Below are 17,136 nucleotides of genomic sequence, written 5' to 3'. Positions count from 1 at the left end.
TTTTTCGAGACAGGGTTTCTCTGTGTAGCCCTGGATATCTTGGAACGCACTTTGTAGAACAGGCTGGCCTCGAACTCACAGAGATCCAACTTCCTCTGCCTCCCGAGGGCTGGGATTAAAGGTGTGTGTGCCACCACTGGCCAGCTCAGTCAGCTCTTGGAAAGATAACAATGAAACTACAAGCAAAGTTCTTTACACACATGTGTGTGAGCTAGGTAGGAGTCATGGGGATTTATCCTCCACAGGCACTTTCAGACACACAAAAAGCTAGTAGCTACACATGGATTCCTCCAGACACACACCAACAACATATGCTTGTGCATGCACATGCATAGCCACATAAATACTCCCCACATGCAGATCTGCATCCACACATATGCCCTTGGACACCTGTTCACAAGTATATTAAGACACACATGGCTGTGGTACCCACAGGGGAGTTAATTGGGGCAAGAAGTTGGTGCTGGAGAGGCAGCTGGCAGGAAAGCACAGACCAAGAGAAAGAATGAAAGGGAATCTGGAGTCCCAACCGAGGTGGTTTCTTACAGGTTTTTCCTTCCAAGGTGGAATTGCTTGTGTAAAGAGGGGAGAGGAGGAAAAATGGGGGAAGGTTGCCAGCTGGGGGCGGGACTGAGGATGGGGCCAAAATCTGGGCCTTGCCTAGACGTTAGTCACTAATGGCTGTTCCATGCACTCTCTTCCTCTCTCCTCTCCCACCTTCCCTCCTCCCTTCTCTCAGTGCCCCCCACTGTCAGCAGCTACCGCTGTAAGCCAACTACTAGCCCCCTTCCCTCCAGCGGGAGGGTGAGTGGAATCCGACCAGTTGTGCCGCACCGAGCCATTGCACTACCAGGAAGATGGTTGTAGTGCTGCAGTACGTGTGGCCTCTCCTCTTCTGCAGCCCCTGCCTGCTCATACAGATTCCTGACGAATGTGAGTAGCTGGAGGGAGTTTCAGCACCTCCTACCACTGCTGTGCTGAGCCCTTTATCTTCTGCCTCTTCACTTTCTCCCCATTTTTATCCCTCACTCCTTTAGCACAAGGTCCTTTAGAATGACCAGGAAGAAAGCGTGGGGCGTGTCAGTACCGTGGACAGGGATGTGCATGCTTTTAGCACCACGGACAGCAGACAGTGCAAAAGACCTCTTTCTATAACTTTAACCCTGCTGTCCTCTACCATGCACACCCCTTCCTAGCCTATTCTCTTCTCTCCTTCCATTCTCTCCAAACACACCCCAGGGATGTGGCAGCCAAGAGAGTGGGTAGGTAGTCCTAAGATCTCATCTCTTTCCCATCTTGAGCCCTGGGTAACCAAAAGTTCTTTACACACCATGTGTGTGAGCTAGGTAGGAGTCAGTTAACTGAGACAGGAAAAGACACCTTGAAAACAACAGGTACCAACTCAACTGCCTTCTGGATTCTTTTTGGTGTGTAATTATTTGGAAGCAATGGGCAAGGGCTGGAACGTGTGTCTGTGATGCTTGGGGGACATCACAGGTAAGTGTGTGGCTATTATGGAGTGTAACTGTAGAGTGGGGCTAAGCTTTTGAGTTGGGTTGTGCGTTTGTGCGTGTATAATTTTGACTGACTAGATGACTGTTGCTGGATATGAGTTTAATTTCCTATTTAAGTTTGTGAGTCACTCTAACTTATTTAGACGTCAAGTTTGTGGAAATGTGGAGGTATTTGCCTATAACGTTTCATTGTAGTGGGCTAGGTGTACGGGTGAGTAGAGTATGTTTGCATATGAGGAGTATTTTTACTGTGATGAGATTTCCTCTAAAGTTTTAGCAAGAGTTGTGGGCACACTGCTCTAAGTGGTTGTCATCCTGTAGGAAAGAACATTTCAGAGAGTACCATATATGGTGGTGTTTATGCATATGAGTTGCCAGGCTTTAATCCCTGTCCACTTTGTCATCTTTGTCTCTGAGTCTGGACATAAAGAGAGACAAGCTCCGGAGCAGGGGTAGGGAAGACTTGCCAAGAATGGGATAGGAGCCAAGAGAGGTGAGCTTTGGAGGAAATGAAGAGAGACTGGTGGCACAGAGATTGAGGCTACTCCCTTAGACACTCACTTAGAGGTCCTTACACCCATTCCTTATCCACCAGAGTTGCTTAAGGACTTACAAGTGTAGTTAGAAATATGAGCCAGACACTTGTTCCAACTAGGCACAGAGATGTGAATGTAATGGGACATGTCAACAAAAACACACACAGGTGAAGATTTACACTTAAAGGAGCAGTTATCTACACAGACATAAAGGAACAGTCGTGTACACAGACATGGGGGCTATATACACAGCACTGTGAATTGAGATGTAAGCACACCAGACAAGTCTGCATGTGTGCTCTGTTAAGGCCTTAATACATACACCAGCAGACACTGGACATGCACATTCCAGGGCATCCATATATGTGCCAGACCCCAACTTCTGCACATTCACAGATATGTAGTGGTCCTTCTTCCCTCTCTGCCTTTCACTTGCTTTTCAAGGTCTGCCTCCTAATCTGAAATGCCAAGGCCTTATGCTGGATATCAGCCTTCCCTGCTGCCAGATGGGCTGGTCCTTCTTGCCTGGGTGTATCTCTGTGTGGTGGGGGCAGGGAGAATTTAGAAAAAAAGGGAGGCAGTGAGGACAGATAACTAGGCTAGAGACCACAGCAGTTCTAGGCTGTCCTGGGCAATGACCAGCCCTTGGTACTAACTCTGATATGACACAGCAGGCAGCCATATTGCCTCCCTATTGAGAACTGACCTCCATCTCTCCTTCCCCAGCCTCTCCAGCCCCTTTGTCTCTCTTCTTGTTTCTTCCACTTAGTTGATTCCCCTCATCCTGTCACTGCTGCCATTCTCTTGCTCTCAAATTGGCTCCTCCCCAGCTCATAGACCTCTGTGGTGTTCCTAGGGAGATCCTTTTTCTCTTCTGGTAGCTTTATACTGAAGCTGAAGTCTTTTGTAGAGACAAAGCTTTCAGAGACAACCCAGTGTTCCTGTTCCCTTCTCTCCCCTCCCTCCCTCCCTCTTGTGCTTGGTTGAATCCTGGGGTTGGGGAAGTTCCTCTGCCCCAGCGAGCTTGGTGGCCTCCTGGGAGGAAGGAAGGAGAGAAAGAGGGTTGGCACAGGTCCTGTGGGCTATGGAGACTCAGATGCTGGCAGGGCCTTTGGGGAGGGCTTGAGGAGGAGGGGCGCCATGTTCCGAAGGCTGGGCCTTCCTAATTGAAAATACTGAGCTGCACTAATTGGATTAGGAGGGAAGTGGGCTGGAGTAGGGAGGGTGCTAGTTGCCAGGCTGTCTGCCTCCAAACCTTCCAAGGCATCTTGGGAGAAGAAGTTAGTTGTGTGGGACTTACCCAACCTTGACAGAGACTATAATATCACTCTCTTGTTTGTTCGTTTGTTTGTTTGTTTGTTTGTTTGGTGAGTGGGTGGGTGGGTTTTTTGAGATAGGGTTTGTTTGTATAACAGTCCTGGCTGTTCTGGAACTCACTTTGTAGACCAGGCTGGCCTCGAACTCACAGAGATCCGCCTGGCTCTGCCTCCTGAGTGCTGGAGTGCTGGGATTAAAGGCGTGCACCACCACTGCCTGAGCACTCTTTACTAAAAGCAAAAGTTCTATATTTCTGGACCTACAAATACTGGGGCTCTATCTGGTGGACTCTTTCTTCTTAGACATTGTGCCATCCAGAGATTCTGTCCAGTGCCCCCTGAATTTGACCTGCCATTGCTCAGTCCAGCATGTGCCCTATTATTACCACCAACAACCATGTAACTCTTCCACTTCTCTTCTCCATGGGAGTCTGCTCCAGCTTGCTTCTCCTCCAGCCATCAGGCCCTATTGGGACTGCTCTCAGCATTTCTCTCCCTTCTCTCCCTTGCTGTCTGGATTCTCAGATAAAGGACACCATGGTAAGTTGGAGGAATGGGAGCATATGCTTAAAGGCCACAAACAGGGAGGAGGAGGGGCCTTGGGCTGAGCCAGCACATCTCTCTTCTGCATATTGGAGGACACAGCTTTCTTTTAGTGCTGTAAGTGGGTGTGGTTGGGGGCTTTTTGTAGCTCAGATCCCTTGCCCCTTAACTCAATCCAGAGGCTCCTCTTGGCTTCTTCTCTCACCTGAGTTTAGCATCTTTGCTCTGTCTCTGCTTTTGCTGGAATTTGTGCCATTCTCACACTGCTTCTGTTTATTGCTGTCTCTCTGGTGCCATGTCTTCCCACTAGGAATTGCTGGGTTTTTGTTTTGTGCATGCGTGCGTGCGTGCGTGTGTGTTGGGAAGGTTAAAGACAGGATTTCTCTGTGTAACAGTCCTGGCTGTCCTGGAATTCTCTCTGTAGACCAGACTGGCCTCAAACTCAGAGATCTGCCTGCTTCTGCCTTCTGAGTGCTGGGATTAATTATTTGCACCACTACAGCTAGACTGGAGTTGTCCTTAGTTGCTTGTATGCTTGCTTCCTTTCTCTCTCTCTCTCTCTCTCTCTCTCTCTCTCTCTCTCTCTCTCTCTCTCTCTCTCTCTCTCTCTCTGCCTCTCTTAACTTTTTGTTCTTTCTGTCTCCTCATCTAAGTACTAACCAGGCCTACTTAGCTTCCGAGAGCATTTGGGGTGACATGGTCATAGATTATTCTCTCTCTGTCTCTCTCTCTTTCTATCTTTGTGTCTGTCTTTGTGTCTGTCTGTCTGTCTCTGTCTCTCAGTCTCTTCTTTCGCCTTTCTCTAACTTCTATTGCTATCTTTTCTCTGTCCCTCATGTGTGTATTTCTGACTCCTTGTGTCTCTTAGCTTCTTCTTATCCCCATATCCTCACTGGCCATGGGGTTTTTAAGGGACCTACTATCCTCAGAATGAGACGGATTGAGGCCATAGACCAACCAGACATAAATTTCCCCATTTTTCTTATTTTGTTTCCAGTGATGGAGCCACCTGTCATCACAGAACAGTCTCCACAGCGCCTGGTTGTCTTCCCAACAGATGACATAAGCCTCAAATGTGAGGCCAGAGGCAGACCCCAAGTGGAGTAAGTGGCCCTCACCCTCTGAGCCTCTGTTGCTGACTGCTGACATCAGCCTCTAGACCACAGGCCTCCCTAACTTCCAAGTCTAGAAGCCTCAGATTGGAATTGTAACCCTGAGTCCCTGCCCACTCTGGCCCCACCCCCCTGGGGTTCCCTGGCTTCATGAACCTTCGGCCCTATCCTATTGCAGTATGTTTTGGGTGCCAGGACTTCTCATCCATGCTCTGCCCACAGGTTCCGCTGGACGAAAGATGGCATCCACTTCAAACCCAAGGAAGAACTGGGTGTGGTGGTGCATGAGGCACCCTATTCTGGCTCATTCACCATCGAAGGAAACAACAGCTTTGCCCAGAGGTTCCAGGGCATCTATCGCTGCTATGCCAGCAATAAGCTAGGAACTGCCATGTCCCATGAGATCCAGCTCGTGGCTGAGGGTGCGAGGCACTGCAGGGTCAGGGAGGGCTTGGGTACCTGAGAGGAGGGCCCTTAGATCCTGGGGGTTGGGTGGGGGCCTAGCTGGCAACCACTGTCATCTCAGCTGGTTGTGTGGTGATTGAAGTTCCTGGTACCCTGATAGCCCTCACCCCACCCCAGCTGTTCCTATTGCTCCTTCCTCTTTTCTCTAGTAGTCTACTCCATCTTCTCACTCTCTCTTTTTCTACTGAACTTTTGGTCACCTCACTGGCCCTCCCTTCTCTCAGTCTTTCTCAGTGCCTACCTTGTGATTGATGTTGGTGAGCTGGGGGCTGTGGACTAGTTGAATGGGTGTGTGGCTGCCTCAGGGTCTAGTTTGACCTTCTGTCTGCCCACCTGTCTCTGTCTGAGTCACTCCTTGGCTTGGCATTTGTGGCTGTTGTTTCTGCCTAGGTTCCCCTTCCACTTTTTAGCTCATCTCTCTCCATCTCTGCCATTCATCTTCCCTTAGCTTTCCCACTTTGGTCTCTGCTGCCATCCACTCCTTCTCTTCCACTGCATCTCTAACTCGGCTTCTCCATCCCTCTCGTTCCCGATTCCTGCTCTAGGGCTTTGTCTTTATCTGTGTCGCCCTTTCCCTGGGGTTTTCTCTCTACATTCCATCCTCTCTGAGCTTTCTGCCTCCTGAGCACTTTTCTCTCTCTTCCCTGCCCCTTCAGTTACCTTGGGAACCGTTGCCATGGTTTCCCGTGTCAAGATGATGGAAGGGTCTGTGACTCCCACATCCCTTCACAGCTCCCCTCCCCCACTGCTGCACCTCAGCCTCCCCTACCATTCTTGTCCTTTCTCAGGATGGGCGAGAGAGCTGAAAATTGTGCATTAACCATTCTTGGCCACTTGGCCTCCTGCTCACCATCTCTTTGTCATGGGGTTCCCATCTCCACTGTGAGCCTCAGAGGCATCCAGAATTTTTACTTCCCTTTATGTGAACTTCCATCTGGCCCTTTCACACCCTGTGAATTACCAAGACAGTTCTCCCTCCTCCTTATTCCTGTCTTCAACTGTTTTGACAAGGATGAGAGTGCCAGCCTATGTCCTTTCTAGGTGCCCCCAAGTGGCCGAAGGAGACTGTAAAACCTGTGGAAGTAGAGGAAGGGGAGTCAGTAGTTCTGCCTTGCAACCCTCCACCCAGTGCAGCCCCACTTAGGATCTACTGGATGAACAGCAGTGCGTGCTAGAAGGAGCTGTTGCCTGGGACATGGGGGCTGGGGGCTGGGGAGTCTTCTCTGACAGATTCTCACCTCTTATGTCCTTGTCCCTTCTTCTGCAGAGATTTTGCACATCAAACAAGATGAGCGGGTGTCCATGGGCCAGAACGGAGACCTGTATTTTGCCAATGTGCTTACCTCAGACAATCACTCAGACTACATCTGCAATGCTCACTTCCCTGGGACCCGGACCATTATTCAGAAGGAACCTATTGATCTCCGGGTCAAGCCCAGTGAGTCCCAGAAGCTTTGACAACCCTATCCCACTCTTTTCTTGACTTCCAGCCTGGCCACCAAGAAAAGGATCACACAACCCCAAATATCATCAAAGGCAGCATGGCTCTCAACTTTATGCACTGAGACCCCCTTCCTAGGTGGTGAAGGCAGGGATGGACATGCTGGCCTGGAACTTGCTCTGTCAATCAGAATGGCCTCATGGAAATCTGCCTGCTTCTGCTTCCCAGGTGCTGGGATTGCAGTCATGTGTTACCATATGCTGGTAAGACACACTTTAAAAAAATAGTTTCACTCTATAGCCCAAGCTGGCCTTCAACTCATGATTCCTCTGCCTCAAATTCATGAATGATGTTGATATTACAGGTATGGCCACCACACCCATTGGGAATCCCCCTTTTTTTTTTCTGGAACCTAGGGCCTCTTGAACATTAGGCAAACTTTTTACCACTGAGCCATATTGCAGCCATTTTTTTTAACATAGGAGCAAACAAAGTCCTAGGGGCCCACTGAGATGTCCGAGTTCTCCAAGTCTGGTGACTCATTCCCTTTCTCCTGTTAGCCAACAGCATGATTGACCGGAAGCCACGCCTGCTGTTCCCCACAAACTCCAGCAGCCACCTAGTAGCCTTGCAGGGGCAACCATTGATTCTGGAGTGCATTGCTGAGGGATTGTGAGTGTGGGCTTCTAGGGTGGAGGGCTGGGGTTGGGTGGCCCCAGCAGGCTTAGGCCTCAGGATTGAGTGGCTTTGTTGTCTTTCCCTTCTTTTCTCCTTTGGCATTGTGACCCTGGGCAGCCCTACACCCACCATCAAGTGGCTGCACCCTAGTGATCCTATGCCAACACATCGTGTTATCTACCAAAACCACAACAAGACCCTACAGCTACTCAATGTGGGTGAGGAGGATGATGGCGAGTATACCTGCCTTGCTGAGAACTCACTGGGCAGTGCACGGCATGCCTACTATGTCACTGTGGAAGGTACGGGCCTGGTACACCCTTTCCCAGCCACCACAGGCTCCTCAGCATGGCTTTCAGATGGCCTGCAATGTCCACTGTCACAGGAGAGGGCAGAGCCTGAACTTAGAGCCAGAGCAGGCTTCAGGCTCAGGCAGCTCTCTCCTTTTACTCAGCTGCCCCATACTGGCTGCAGAAGCCCCAGAGCCATTTGTATGGGCCAGGAGAGACTGCCCGCCTAGACTGCCAAGTCCAGGGCAGGCCCCAGCCAGAGGTCACCTGGAGTATCAACGGAATGTCTATGGAGAGTAAGCAGGGTCTCAGCAGTGGTCGGGTGTGTGGGGAGTACAGGAAAACATCAAGGGGAGGAGGAGGAGGGTGACAAGGGGTCTTAGCACAGCTCAATGTTCTGACCTGGGCCTGTGGGCCCTGCCTGTTGCATATAGAGGTGAACAAGGACCAGAAGTACCGGATTGAGCAGGGGTCTCTGATCCTGAGTAACGTGCAACCAAGTGACACAATGGTGACCCAGTGTGAGGCCCGCAACCAGCATGGGCTCCTGCTAGCCAATGCCTACATCTATGTTGTCCGTGAGTGCAGTGCCAGCAGGCTGTGTAGCCTTTCTTCTGCCTGCCTTTCCTCCCTCTGTCCCTTCTTCCCTCCCACCTACCTGCCTATCTTTGTCTCATAGCTCCCAGTATGTCCCTTCAGTCCACCAAAACTACTCAGCTAGCAACTGGTGGGGCCATCGCTTCTTGGGGCTGCCTTGCTCCTTGATAAGGCCTTTGCCCCATTTCTCCTCCATCCTCACAATAGTTGGGAGTGGGAGTTGTAGTATGGACAGGGTCTTGTCATCATGTCTGAGCAGAGATGTACCCTGGACAAGATGTAACCCAGGATAGTCTGATGACTTCTGTCACAGAGACTCAGAGAGATTGTGGGCTGATTAGGGATGCTTTGGACAAGACACTGACTTCTCTGAGTTTCCAATAATTGATAGAATCCTAGTGGCTGGAGTGCATGCAAGGATAAAGAGACCATGTACCCAAGGCTGAGAGGGACAGCCTGGAATGGGGAAGCCAATGAGCATGGCTCCCAAGGGTCTGTGTGTGCCATCTGGGGAGTCACTGGCTTCTCCCATACTTGGGACCTCTAGACCTACCCTGTCTCCTGAGACTATTCTTCTCCTAGAGCTGCCAGCCAGGATCCTAACAAAAGACAATCAGACATACATGGCAGTTGAGGGCAGCACTGCTTACTTGCTGTGCAAGGCCTTTGGAGCTCCTGTTCCCAGTGTCCAATGGTGAGTACCCATCCTATAGAGGCTTCTAAGCTATCTTCTCATCTAAGGATCCCAGGAGAGCATGGAGGCCAGGCTGGTTAGTTCAAGACAGGCCCTCTGCTTGTTCTAGGCTGGATGAGGAAGGAACCACAGTGCTTCAGGACGAACGGTTTTTCCCCTATGCCAATGGAACCCTGGGTATCAGAGACCTCCAGGCCAATGACACTGGACGCTATTTCTGCCAGGCTGCCAATGACCAGAACAATGTGACCATTTTAGCTAACCTTCAGGTTAAAGGTTAGATAATGCCCACACATGACTGTTAGACCTCCTGAGAGGTAAGGTCAAAACAAAGTCTGTGGAGAACATCAAAGTGACCTCCCCTCACTTTTGTTCCCCTCAGAAGCAACCCAGATCACACAGAGACCCAGGAGTGCAATTGAGAAGAAAGGTGCAAGGGTGACGTTCACGTGTCAGGCCTCCTTTGACCCTTCTTTGCAGGCCAGCATCACTTGGCGTGGAGATGGGAGAGACCTCCAGGAACGTGGGGACAGTGACAAGTGAGGGCCCCAGCCCCAAACTGGGCTAGGTAGAAGGGAGCAGAATGAGAAAAACTGGGAGTCAGACCTCCTGGCCTTGCTCAGAGGGAGAACATGGTGGGACATGGTGGGACAGGAAAAGGGTCAGGAATGACAGGAAAAGTGGTGCATCTGCCACTAACCAAGGGGCATGTGTGCCCCCTCTGCAGGTATTTCATAGAAGATGGGCAACTGGTCATCCAGAGCCTGGACTACAGTGACCAGGGAAACTATAGCTGTGTGGTCAGCACTGAACTGGACGAGGTAGAGAGCAGGGCACAGCTCTTAGTGGTGGGTAAGTCCTAATACAGTGTTAGGTTCAAAGGGTACCTACCTTCTAGCCTACCATAGCCAGGCTCCTGTTACTGGACATTCTGAGTTGGGGGTGGGGGCATGTGTATGGTTCTTGAGGAGGCCAGAGAATCCACCCTCCATGAAAATCCACCTTCTCTGGCCCTCAGGGAGCCCTGGGCCAGTGCCTCACCTGGAGCTATCTGACCGCCACCTGCTGAAGCAGAGCCAGGTGCACTTATCTTGGAGCCCCGCTGAAGACCACAACTCTCCCATTGAGAGTAAGAGACCTGAGTGTGGTATCCCCTGAACTGTCCCTGACAACTCTCCCTCTTCCTGGGACCCTCCTCTCTTTCAGAACCATAGCCACAGGATGGCCTGCCTCACTGAGGCATATGCTTGTTTTCCAGGGGGTTTGTGTTTCTTTATAGCACCTACCTCCCTATTCCCCTCCTCACTAAGCTACATTATATGCTCATTACCCCACTGTGGATTTGTTTCTTGGCAGAGTATGACATTGAATTTGAGGACAAAGAAATGGCTCCTGAGCAATGGTACAGTCTGGGCAAAGTGCCAGGAAATCAAACCTCTACCACCCTCAAGCTGTCCCCCTATGTCCACTACACCTTTCGGGTCACTGCCATCAACAAATATGGCTCCGGGGAACCCAGCCCTGTCTCTGAGACTGTGGTCACACCAGAAGCAGGTAAGCCAAGGAAGCACCCTCTTCCAGATGACCTGGAAGGGGTACCAGTCACTGGGCTCCAGGTTCTGTGGGGGAAGGCCTAGAGAGGTGCTGTGCCCATGCCCTCTTCTTCCAGAGTTTCAGGGGCAACAGGGAGGGCTGTGCTGTACTCTTGGGGCTGCTGTCTTATTGCTTCAGGGGCCAGAGTGGACCATTTGTTCCTTGTCCTTGCTGCAGCACTGATAGTTTAACACATTACTTTCCAGCCCCAGAGAAGAACCCTGTGGATGTGAAAGGGGAAGGGAATGAGACCAACAATATGGTCATCACATGGAAGGTGAGGGTCCCTACCCTGATTTACATTATGGACATGAAGCTAGGACCCAGCTCTTTGCTGTCCCTTGACTATGCTAAAGAGAAAGCCAATGCCTGGGGAATATCTGGCCTGGAGGACAAGGCACAGAAGTTGGGAGCTTTTGGCCAATGGACTTCTTTTCTGCTGGCCTTCTCCAGCCCCTCTGGTGGATGGATTGGAATGCTCCCCAGATTCAGTACCGTGTGCAGTGGCGCCCACAGGGCAAGCAGGAGACCTGGAAGGAACAGACTGTGAGCGACCCCTTCCTGGTGGTGTCTAACACTTCCACCTTTGTGCCTTATGAGATCAAAGTCCAGGCAGTGAACAACCAGGGCAAGGGCCCTGAGCCCCAGGTCACCATTGGCTACTCGGGGGAAGACTGTGAGTACTAGAGTGGGCCTGGCCCACATTCTGGTGGCCAGAATCCTCATGCATGTCAGCCTGTGCACATGTGTATTTCACTCCCCGCTTGCCATTGCCAGCCCCCACCTCTCAGTGCTTCAGTGTGTAATTCCTACCAGCAAGGGCATACATTCCCAAAGCCATTGCAATGTTATAAAATTCTGCACAGCTCAAATTGCTGCATTTATGCCATTAGCAGAAATAGCAGCCACTATTCCAGCTGAGTGAACCAGCACTGTCCAGGGAGTATTTGGTGTAGGCTGAGCATCCCTCATCAGAAAATCCCAACTCTGAGATTGGAGCTGAAATATGGCACCCTAAGTGGGAAATTCCACACTTGACTTTTTGTGTTGGATCAGTGAGAACACAGGCTTGCTAAAAATAGTGTAGTATATATACAGCTGGGATGCAGTTCATTTGGTAAAGTGCTTGCCTAGCATACATGAAGGCTGGATTGGATCCCCAACACCATATAAAGCAAGCATAGAGGTGCACACCTGTAATCCTTAGCTACATATAGAATTTGAGGCCAGCCTGGGCTCCAGGAGACTGTCTCAAGTGTGTGTGTGTGTGTGTGTGTGTGTGTGTGTGTGTGTGTGTGTAAAGTTAAAAGTGTCATCCCAGAATTTCAGAAACTGAGGCAGGAATTAGATGATGCTCTGGGATACATAGTAAGTTCCAGGACAGCCCTAACTACAGAGAGAAACCTTGTGGATTTAGACTTAGAACCTACCCTCACGACATCTCATTATGTATATGCAAATATTCCAAAATATAAAAGAATCCAACTCACTTCAGTCCCAGCATGTCAGCTAAGAGTTAGTTACCAGAGCAAGTTCCCATGCCTTGTGGGTTTCCTTGAGTCTGGAGCATCACTAAACAGTAATTTTGAACACCCACTTAGGTCTTTTTATGTGATTTCTCTGTGTAAGTTACTGCTTTCTTCTTGAAGAGCTCCATTCCTCACTGAATAGTCCCTTGTGTAGCATGCAGCCCACTTTCCTGTGAGAAGGTGTCTGGCCTGCTGGCTCAGGTGAGGGCCTGTGTCTCTCCAAATAACTGGCTGTTTTCAGACCCCCAGGTGAGCCCTGAGCTGGAAGACATCACAATCTTCAACTCAAGCACTGTGCTGGTCAGGTGGAGGCCTGTGGACTTGGCCCAGGTTAAGGGCCACCTCAGGGGATATAATGTAAGGACTCAGGATATGGGGAAAGCTAAAGAGGGATGTGATAGGATTGAGGGTGGGGAGTCTGTCATCTGTGAGCAGCTCTCCTGAAAGTTCTTGGGATGGGGGAAAAGGGTCTAGGACAAGAGTGGTGAGGATCATGTGTTGGAGGTTCTGTTGGATGACTTCTGTCCTTATGAGGTCTGTTGGCCATCTGTACAGGTAACATACTGGTGGAAAGGCAGTCAAAGAAAGCACAGCAAGAGGCATGTCCACAAAAACCACATGGTGGTACCTGCCAACATCACCAGTGCCATCCTCAGTGGCTTGCGTCCTTACAGCTCTTATCATGTGGAGGTGCAGGCCTTTAATGGGCGGGGCTTGGGACCTGCAAGTGAATGGACCTTCAGCACCCCAGAGGGAGGTGAGTCTGACACCTCACCCTATACCTACATCCCCTGCCCCTTCTCCTTGGACTCAGGTGAGAACCTGCTACCCTTCTGTGCTTCCACAGTGCCCGGCCACCCTGAGGCATTACACCTGGAGTGCCAGTCGGACACTAGCCTGCTACTGCACTGGCAGCCACCACTCAGCCACAATGGAGTGCTCACTGGCTACCTGCTCTCTTATCACCCCTGTACGTGCACTGTACCTGGTGTGGAGGCTAAGAGACTCAGAAAGGCTCTTGAGCTGGTAAGACAGCCCCTTGCTTCTTTCCACAGTGGATGGGGAAAACAAGGAGCAGTTGTTCTTCAACCTTTCGGACCCAGAGCTCCGGACTCATAATCTCACCAACCTCAGCCCCGATCTGCAGTACCGCTTCCAGCTTCAGGCCACCACCCAGCAGGGCCCTGGTGAGGCCATTGTGCGTGAAGGAGGCACCATGGCACTGTTTGGTGAGCTGGAACAAGGGTTTGAGGGATGTTAGTCTTGAGGGTTTCCCTGTGCTTGACCCAGGGAGGAGGTTGACTGGGAGGCTAAGCTCAGGAGAGTGGGACTTTGAAGGGCCTTGTGGTTCCCCTCTGCTCCTACATTCTCCAGGCAAGCCAGATTTTGGCAACATCTCAGCTACAGCAGGTGAAAACTACAGTGTGGTCTCCTGGGTCCCTCGGGAGGGCCAGTGCAATTTCAGGTTCCACATCTGGTTCAAAGCCTTGCCAGGTGAGTGTAGAGAGATGTCCCTGGGGCAGGGAGCCAAGGCTCTGTTCCTGACCTCAAGGTGTCCCCAAACTTCCAACTAAGTCCCCTTGCCACTGTATCTGATCTTTGCAGAAGGAAAAGTGAGCCCTGATCGTCAACCTCAGCCTCAGTATGTAAGCTACAATCAGAGCTCCTACACACAGTGGGATCTACAGCCTGACACCAAGTATGAGATCCACCTGATGAAAGAAAAGGTGGTCCTGCACCATCTGGCTGTGAAGACTAATGGCACTGGTGAGGCACTGGGGCCACCATCTAATGCCAAGAAGCCTTGGGCACAACTGCTGGGTTTGTTGCATGCAGCCCTTAGCAGCCATGACCCATTGCACAGCTCTTGCCTCCCCCAAATCTGGGTGTGCTTTGGCCAGCATGCCTTTCCCTACACCATCTACAAAGGGTTCTCTTCCCTATCTCCTTCTGATCTGCTACTGTGGCACCTTCTGGCCCCAGAGGGCCCCCTATAGCTTCAAGTGAGTCTTGAGCACCAGGCCCTAACTCAGAGGCTGCTGCTCAGGCTTAGGAATGTAGTATGCCCTTGGCAGCATAGCTCATTCCAGGGTCTGGGCTTTGTCTCCTTCCCACACTGTGCCTTCAGGCCCCGTGCGAGTTTCTACTACAGGTAGCTTCGCCTCTGAGGGCTGGTTCATCGCTTTTGTCAGTGCTATCATTCTCTTGCTCCTCATCCTGCTCATCTTCTGCTTCATCAAGCGCAGCAAGGGCGGCAAGTACTCAGGTAACTCTGGAAAATGTACAGGCTTGGGTAGGGTGCTACAGCTGAGGGTAGAGAAAAACCACCTTGCCCCAAGGGCCCAAGCTTGGGAGTGGCAGGACAAGCATAGTCATAGAGGTGGGGTTCACGCCAGAGGCCAAGGCTGCCTTCTTCCCAGGCTGGGGCCACAGAGGCCTATGCCAGTGGCAGCTGGACCCACATGGGTTGGGTAGGTCACTCTGAAGGCTTCTAAGTGCTGTCAAGACAGTGCTGGGGGCTCTCAGCACAAAGGGACCCAGAAACTGGGAGTGTGGGCAAGAGAAGTTGACTCCTGTTATGTCTGTAGTGAAAGACAAGGAGGACACTCAGGTGGATTCTGAGGCACGGCCCATGAAAGACGAGACCTTTGGCGAGTACAGGTGAGCAGGGGAAGGAGCAGGGGTTGGCCTAGCTCTGCTTGACCTTTCTTCTTACCCAACTCCTCTCTCTCTTTTCTGTGCTTCGGGGTGACTTCAGGTCCCTGGAGAGGTAAGGTGGGACAGTGGGAATGTCCAGTTAGAGCCCAGGGGCTGGGAGGGACCCCCATTTTTACCCTTTTGGGGAGAAGCCAATATGCCTAGCTATTCTCATGCTAAGATCCTACTTGTTGGGCTGCCCTGTCACCCTCCTGGCTGCCTTTAACCTCAAGAGAAGCCCCAGGAGTAGGCACAAGCCCTGTGGCATCATGTATACAGTCTGATTTCCCAGAAGTGTGTCAAGATGAGTCTCGGAATTTCCTGCAGGGTCAGGCAAATAAAAGAGGGCAAGAACCTACAGGGTGCTGGGGTCTCCTGTCAGAGCCCTACAACACATCTGCTTACACCCCACCCTCTATCCCTGCAGTGACAATGAAGAGAAAGCCTTTGGCAGTAGCCAGCCATCTCTCAATGGAGACATCAAACCCCTAGGCAGTGATGACAGCCTGGCTGATTATGGGGGCAGTGTGGATGTCCAGTTCAATGAGGATGGTTCCTTCATTGGCCAGTACAGTGGCAAGAAAGAGAAGGAGGCAGCAGGAGGCAATGACAGCTCTGGGGCCACCTCTCCTATCAACCCTGCAGTATCCCTAGAATAGTGAGGTCCAGCCAGGTGAGGCAGGCCAAGCTGGGCCCGGGGCCAGAGGTGCAGGAGAGCCCAGGGGCCAAGATACCTGGCCAATGTACCATGCCACTGACCTGCTGACCTTGGGATCGAGGCCCCTTCCTCTTTCTACAGCCCATGGAAGACTTGACTGGAGCAGAGGAGAGGAACCGTGGCTTCGAGTCTCCTTATCACTCACTACCCTCTTTATTGCCAAAACCCAGCTGCACCCTTTCCTGGGCATACACTGCTTTGCCCCAGCTTGGGGCAGTTCACTCCCATATCAGGGATCTTCAGGTGCTGCCTTGCCGACCCATTTAGGCAGAGAGGCCACAGTTTGGGGGAGAGGACAAAAGTGTGTCCTCTGAAGCATCTCTGAGATGCTGTCCTTCTCACTCTCTGACTAGGAACAGGCATGGTGGGGTCTCCTCAGGACTAGATTGGCACCTCTTCTTTCTCCAGCCACTCCTTGGCTAGCCTGACTGGGGACAGAACTCTGTCTCCACCATCTGCTCCCTTTTCTTTGCCATTTTTGCTCCAATCAGGATGGGGACCTGGGTAAGCTGGCCACCTGCGTAGAAGAGGCCATCTGGAAAGTGCAGAGTCCCTCCCCCACCTTAGCACACTGGGTTTACACCCTCCTCCCATTGCTGTTCCACCTTTCAGGACACGGACACACACACACACACACACACACACACACACACACACACACACACACTCACATTGCCTTCAGTACCCACCAGACAACATCAAAGTGGCCTCTGTCACTGCCAGAGATAGGCACACCTCTTCCTACTGGAACTGGCTGGGCTTCTTTCTTCCCGCCACCACCATACCCCAGGACCCCTTCGCAGCCCTGCCTGCCCCCAGTTCTTGTTCTCAGCCCCTTCCCCTGTCCCCAACGTTGGGAATGTAAATACACCATGACTTTGAAAGTTTGTGCCCCTGCCCTTTCCCCATATGCTGCTAGTGTGTAGGCAGATGTCTGAGTCTCTAGGTGGTTTCTCTGTTTTATAGCAGTTAGCTTTGATGATCCCACTCCAGGAAAAATAAAAGCAGACAAAAAAGGGGGGAAAAAAGCAAAGATTGGTTCTCCCAGCACTGCTGTGCTCCTGCCCAGCAGCTGTGGCCTCCCTGTATGCCTTTGCTTGGTCTGTTGATGAGCCCTCTACAAAAAACAAAAGTATATATATGTACATAATATCAGAATTATAGCAGACAAATAAAAACCTGGAAATGAAGAAGCTCTTTCATCATTTTATTGAGTGACCACTTACTCCCCTGTACCTGTCCCATGATGTGAAAGCTCCATCCCTGGGCAGGGGATGCCCTGAGGTCTGTTCTCAGCTCTGTCCCACAGCCCCAATTCCTTCCCTATTTTTTTCCCAGAGTTTGGGCATTCTACCCTACTGCCAGGCCTTGTTATCTGCCCCCTTGGGTGTTACTGTTACACTGTGGGCCTTA

General features: G+C 51.2%; 1 protein-coding gene across 2 annotated transcripts; it reads left to right on the top strand.

Moving 5' to 3' along the window:
• Nucleotides 1-763: 763 nt before the first annotated feature.
• L1cam (L1 cell adhesion molecule) lies at nucleotides 764-16,886 on the top strand. Of its 2 annotated transcripts, XM_059251287.1 has the most exons (26): nucleotides 764-933; nucleotides 4,907-5,012; nucleotides 5,244-5,443; nucleotides 6,528-6,650; nucleotides 6,754-6,924; nucleotides 7,488-7,599; nucleotides 7,723-7,907; nucleotides 8,060-8,191; nucleotides 8,330-8,473; nucleotides 9,075-9,186; nucleotides 9,296-9,462; nucleotides 9,569-9,725; nucleotides 9,914-10,038; nucleotides 10,205-10,315; nucleotides 10,543-10,740; nucleotides 10,986-11,056; nucleotides 11,233-11,455; nucleotides 12,550-12,665; nucleotides 12,864-13,065; nucleotides 13,156-13,278; nucleotides 13,364-13,537; nucleotides 13,683-13,802; nucleotides 13,914-14,075; nucleotides 14,437-14,574; nucleotides 14,897-14,969; nucleotides 15,433-16,886. In XM_059251287.1, the coding sequence occupies exons 1-26, from the start codon at nucleotides 858-860 to the stop codon at nucleotides 15,662-15,664; spliced, it is 3,753 nt and encodes a 1,250-aa protein (XP_059107270.1). In that variant the 5' UTR covers nucleotides 764-857; the 3' UTR covers nucleotides 15,665-16,886. The 2 variants fall into 2 exon arrangements, with proteins under 2 accessions (XP_059107270.1, XP_059107269.1); XM_059251286.1 differs by lacking the exon at nucleotides 764-933 and having other exon boundaries at nucleotides 4,559-5,012.
• The last annotated feature ends 250 nt before the right edge of the window (nucleotides 16,887-17,136 follow it).

This window comes from Peromyscus eremicus, chromosome X (assembly GCF_949786415.1).
Source record: "Peromyscus eremicus chromosome X, PerEre_H2_v1, whole genome shotgun sequence".
Classification (NCBI taxonomy): Eukaryota; Metazoa; Chordata; class Mammalia; order Rodentia; family Cricetidae; genus Peromyscus; species Peromyscus eremicus.
Note: the sequence above shows the minus strand (reverse complement) of the source record. Positions and strands in the feature narration are given on the sequence as shown.

Coding starts and splice junctions, on each gene's coding strand:
- L1cam (XM_059251286.1), top strand. CDS start 4,606: ATGGTCATAGATTATTCTCTCTCTGTCTCTCTCTCTTTCTATCTTTGT. Junction 13,279..13,363: donor CCTGCTCTCTTATCACCCCT/GTACGTGCACTG, acceptor TTCTTTCCACAG/TGGATGGGGAAAACAAGGAG. Junction 13,538..13,682: donor AGGCACCATGGCACTGTTTG/GTGAGCTGGAAC, acceptor TACATTCTCCAG/GCAAGCCAGATTTTGGCAAC.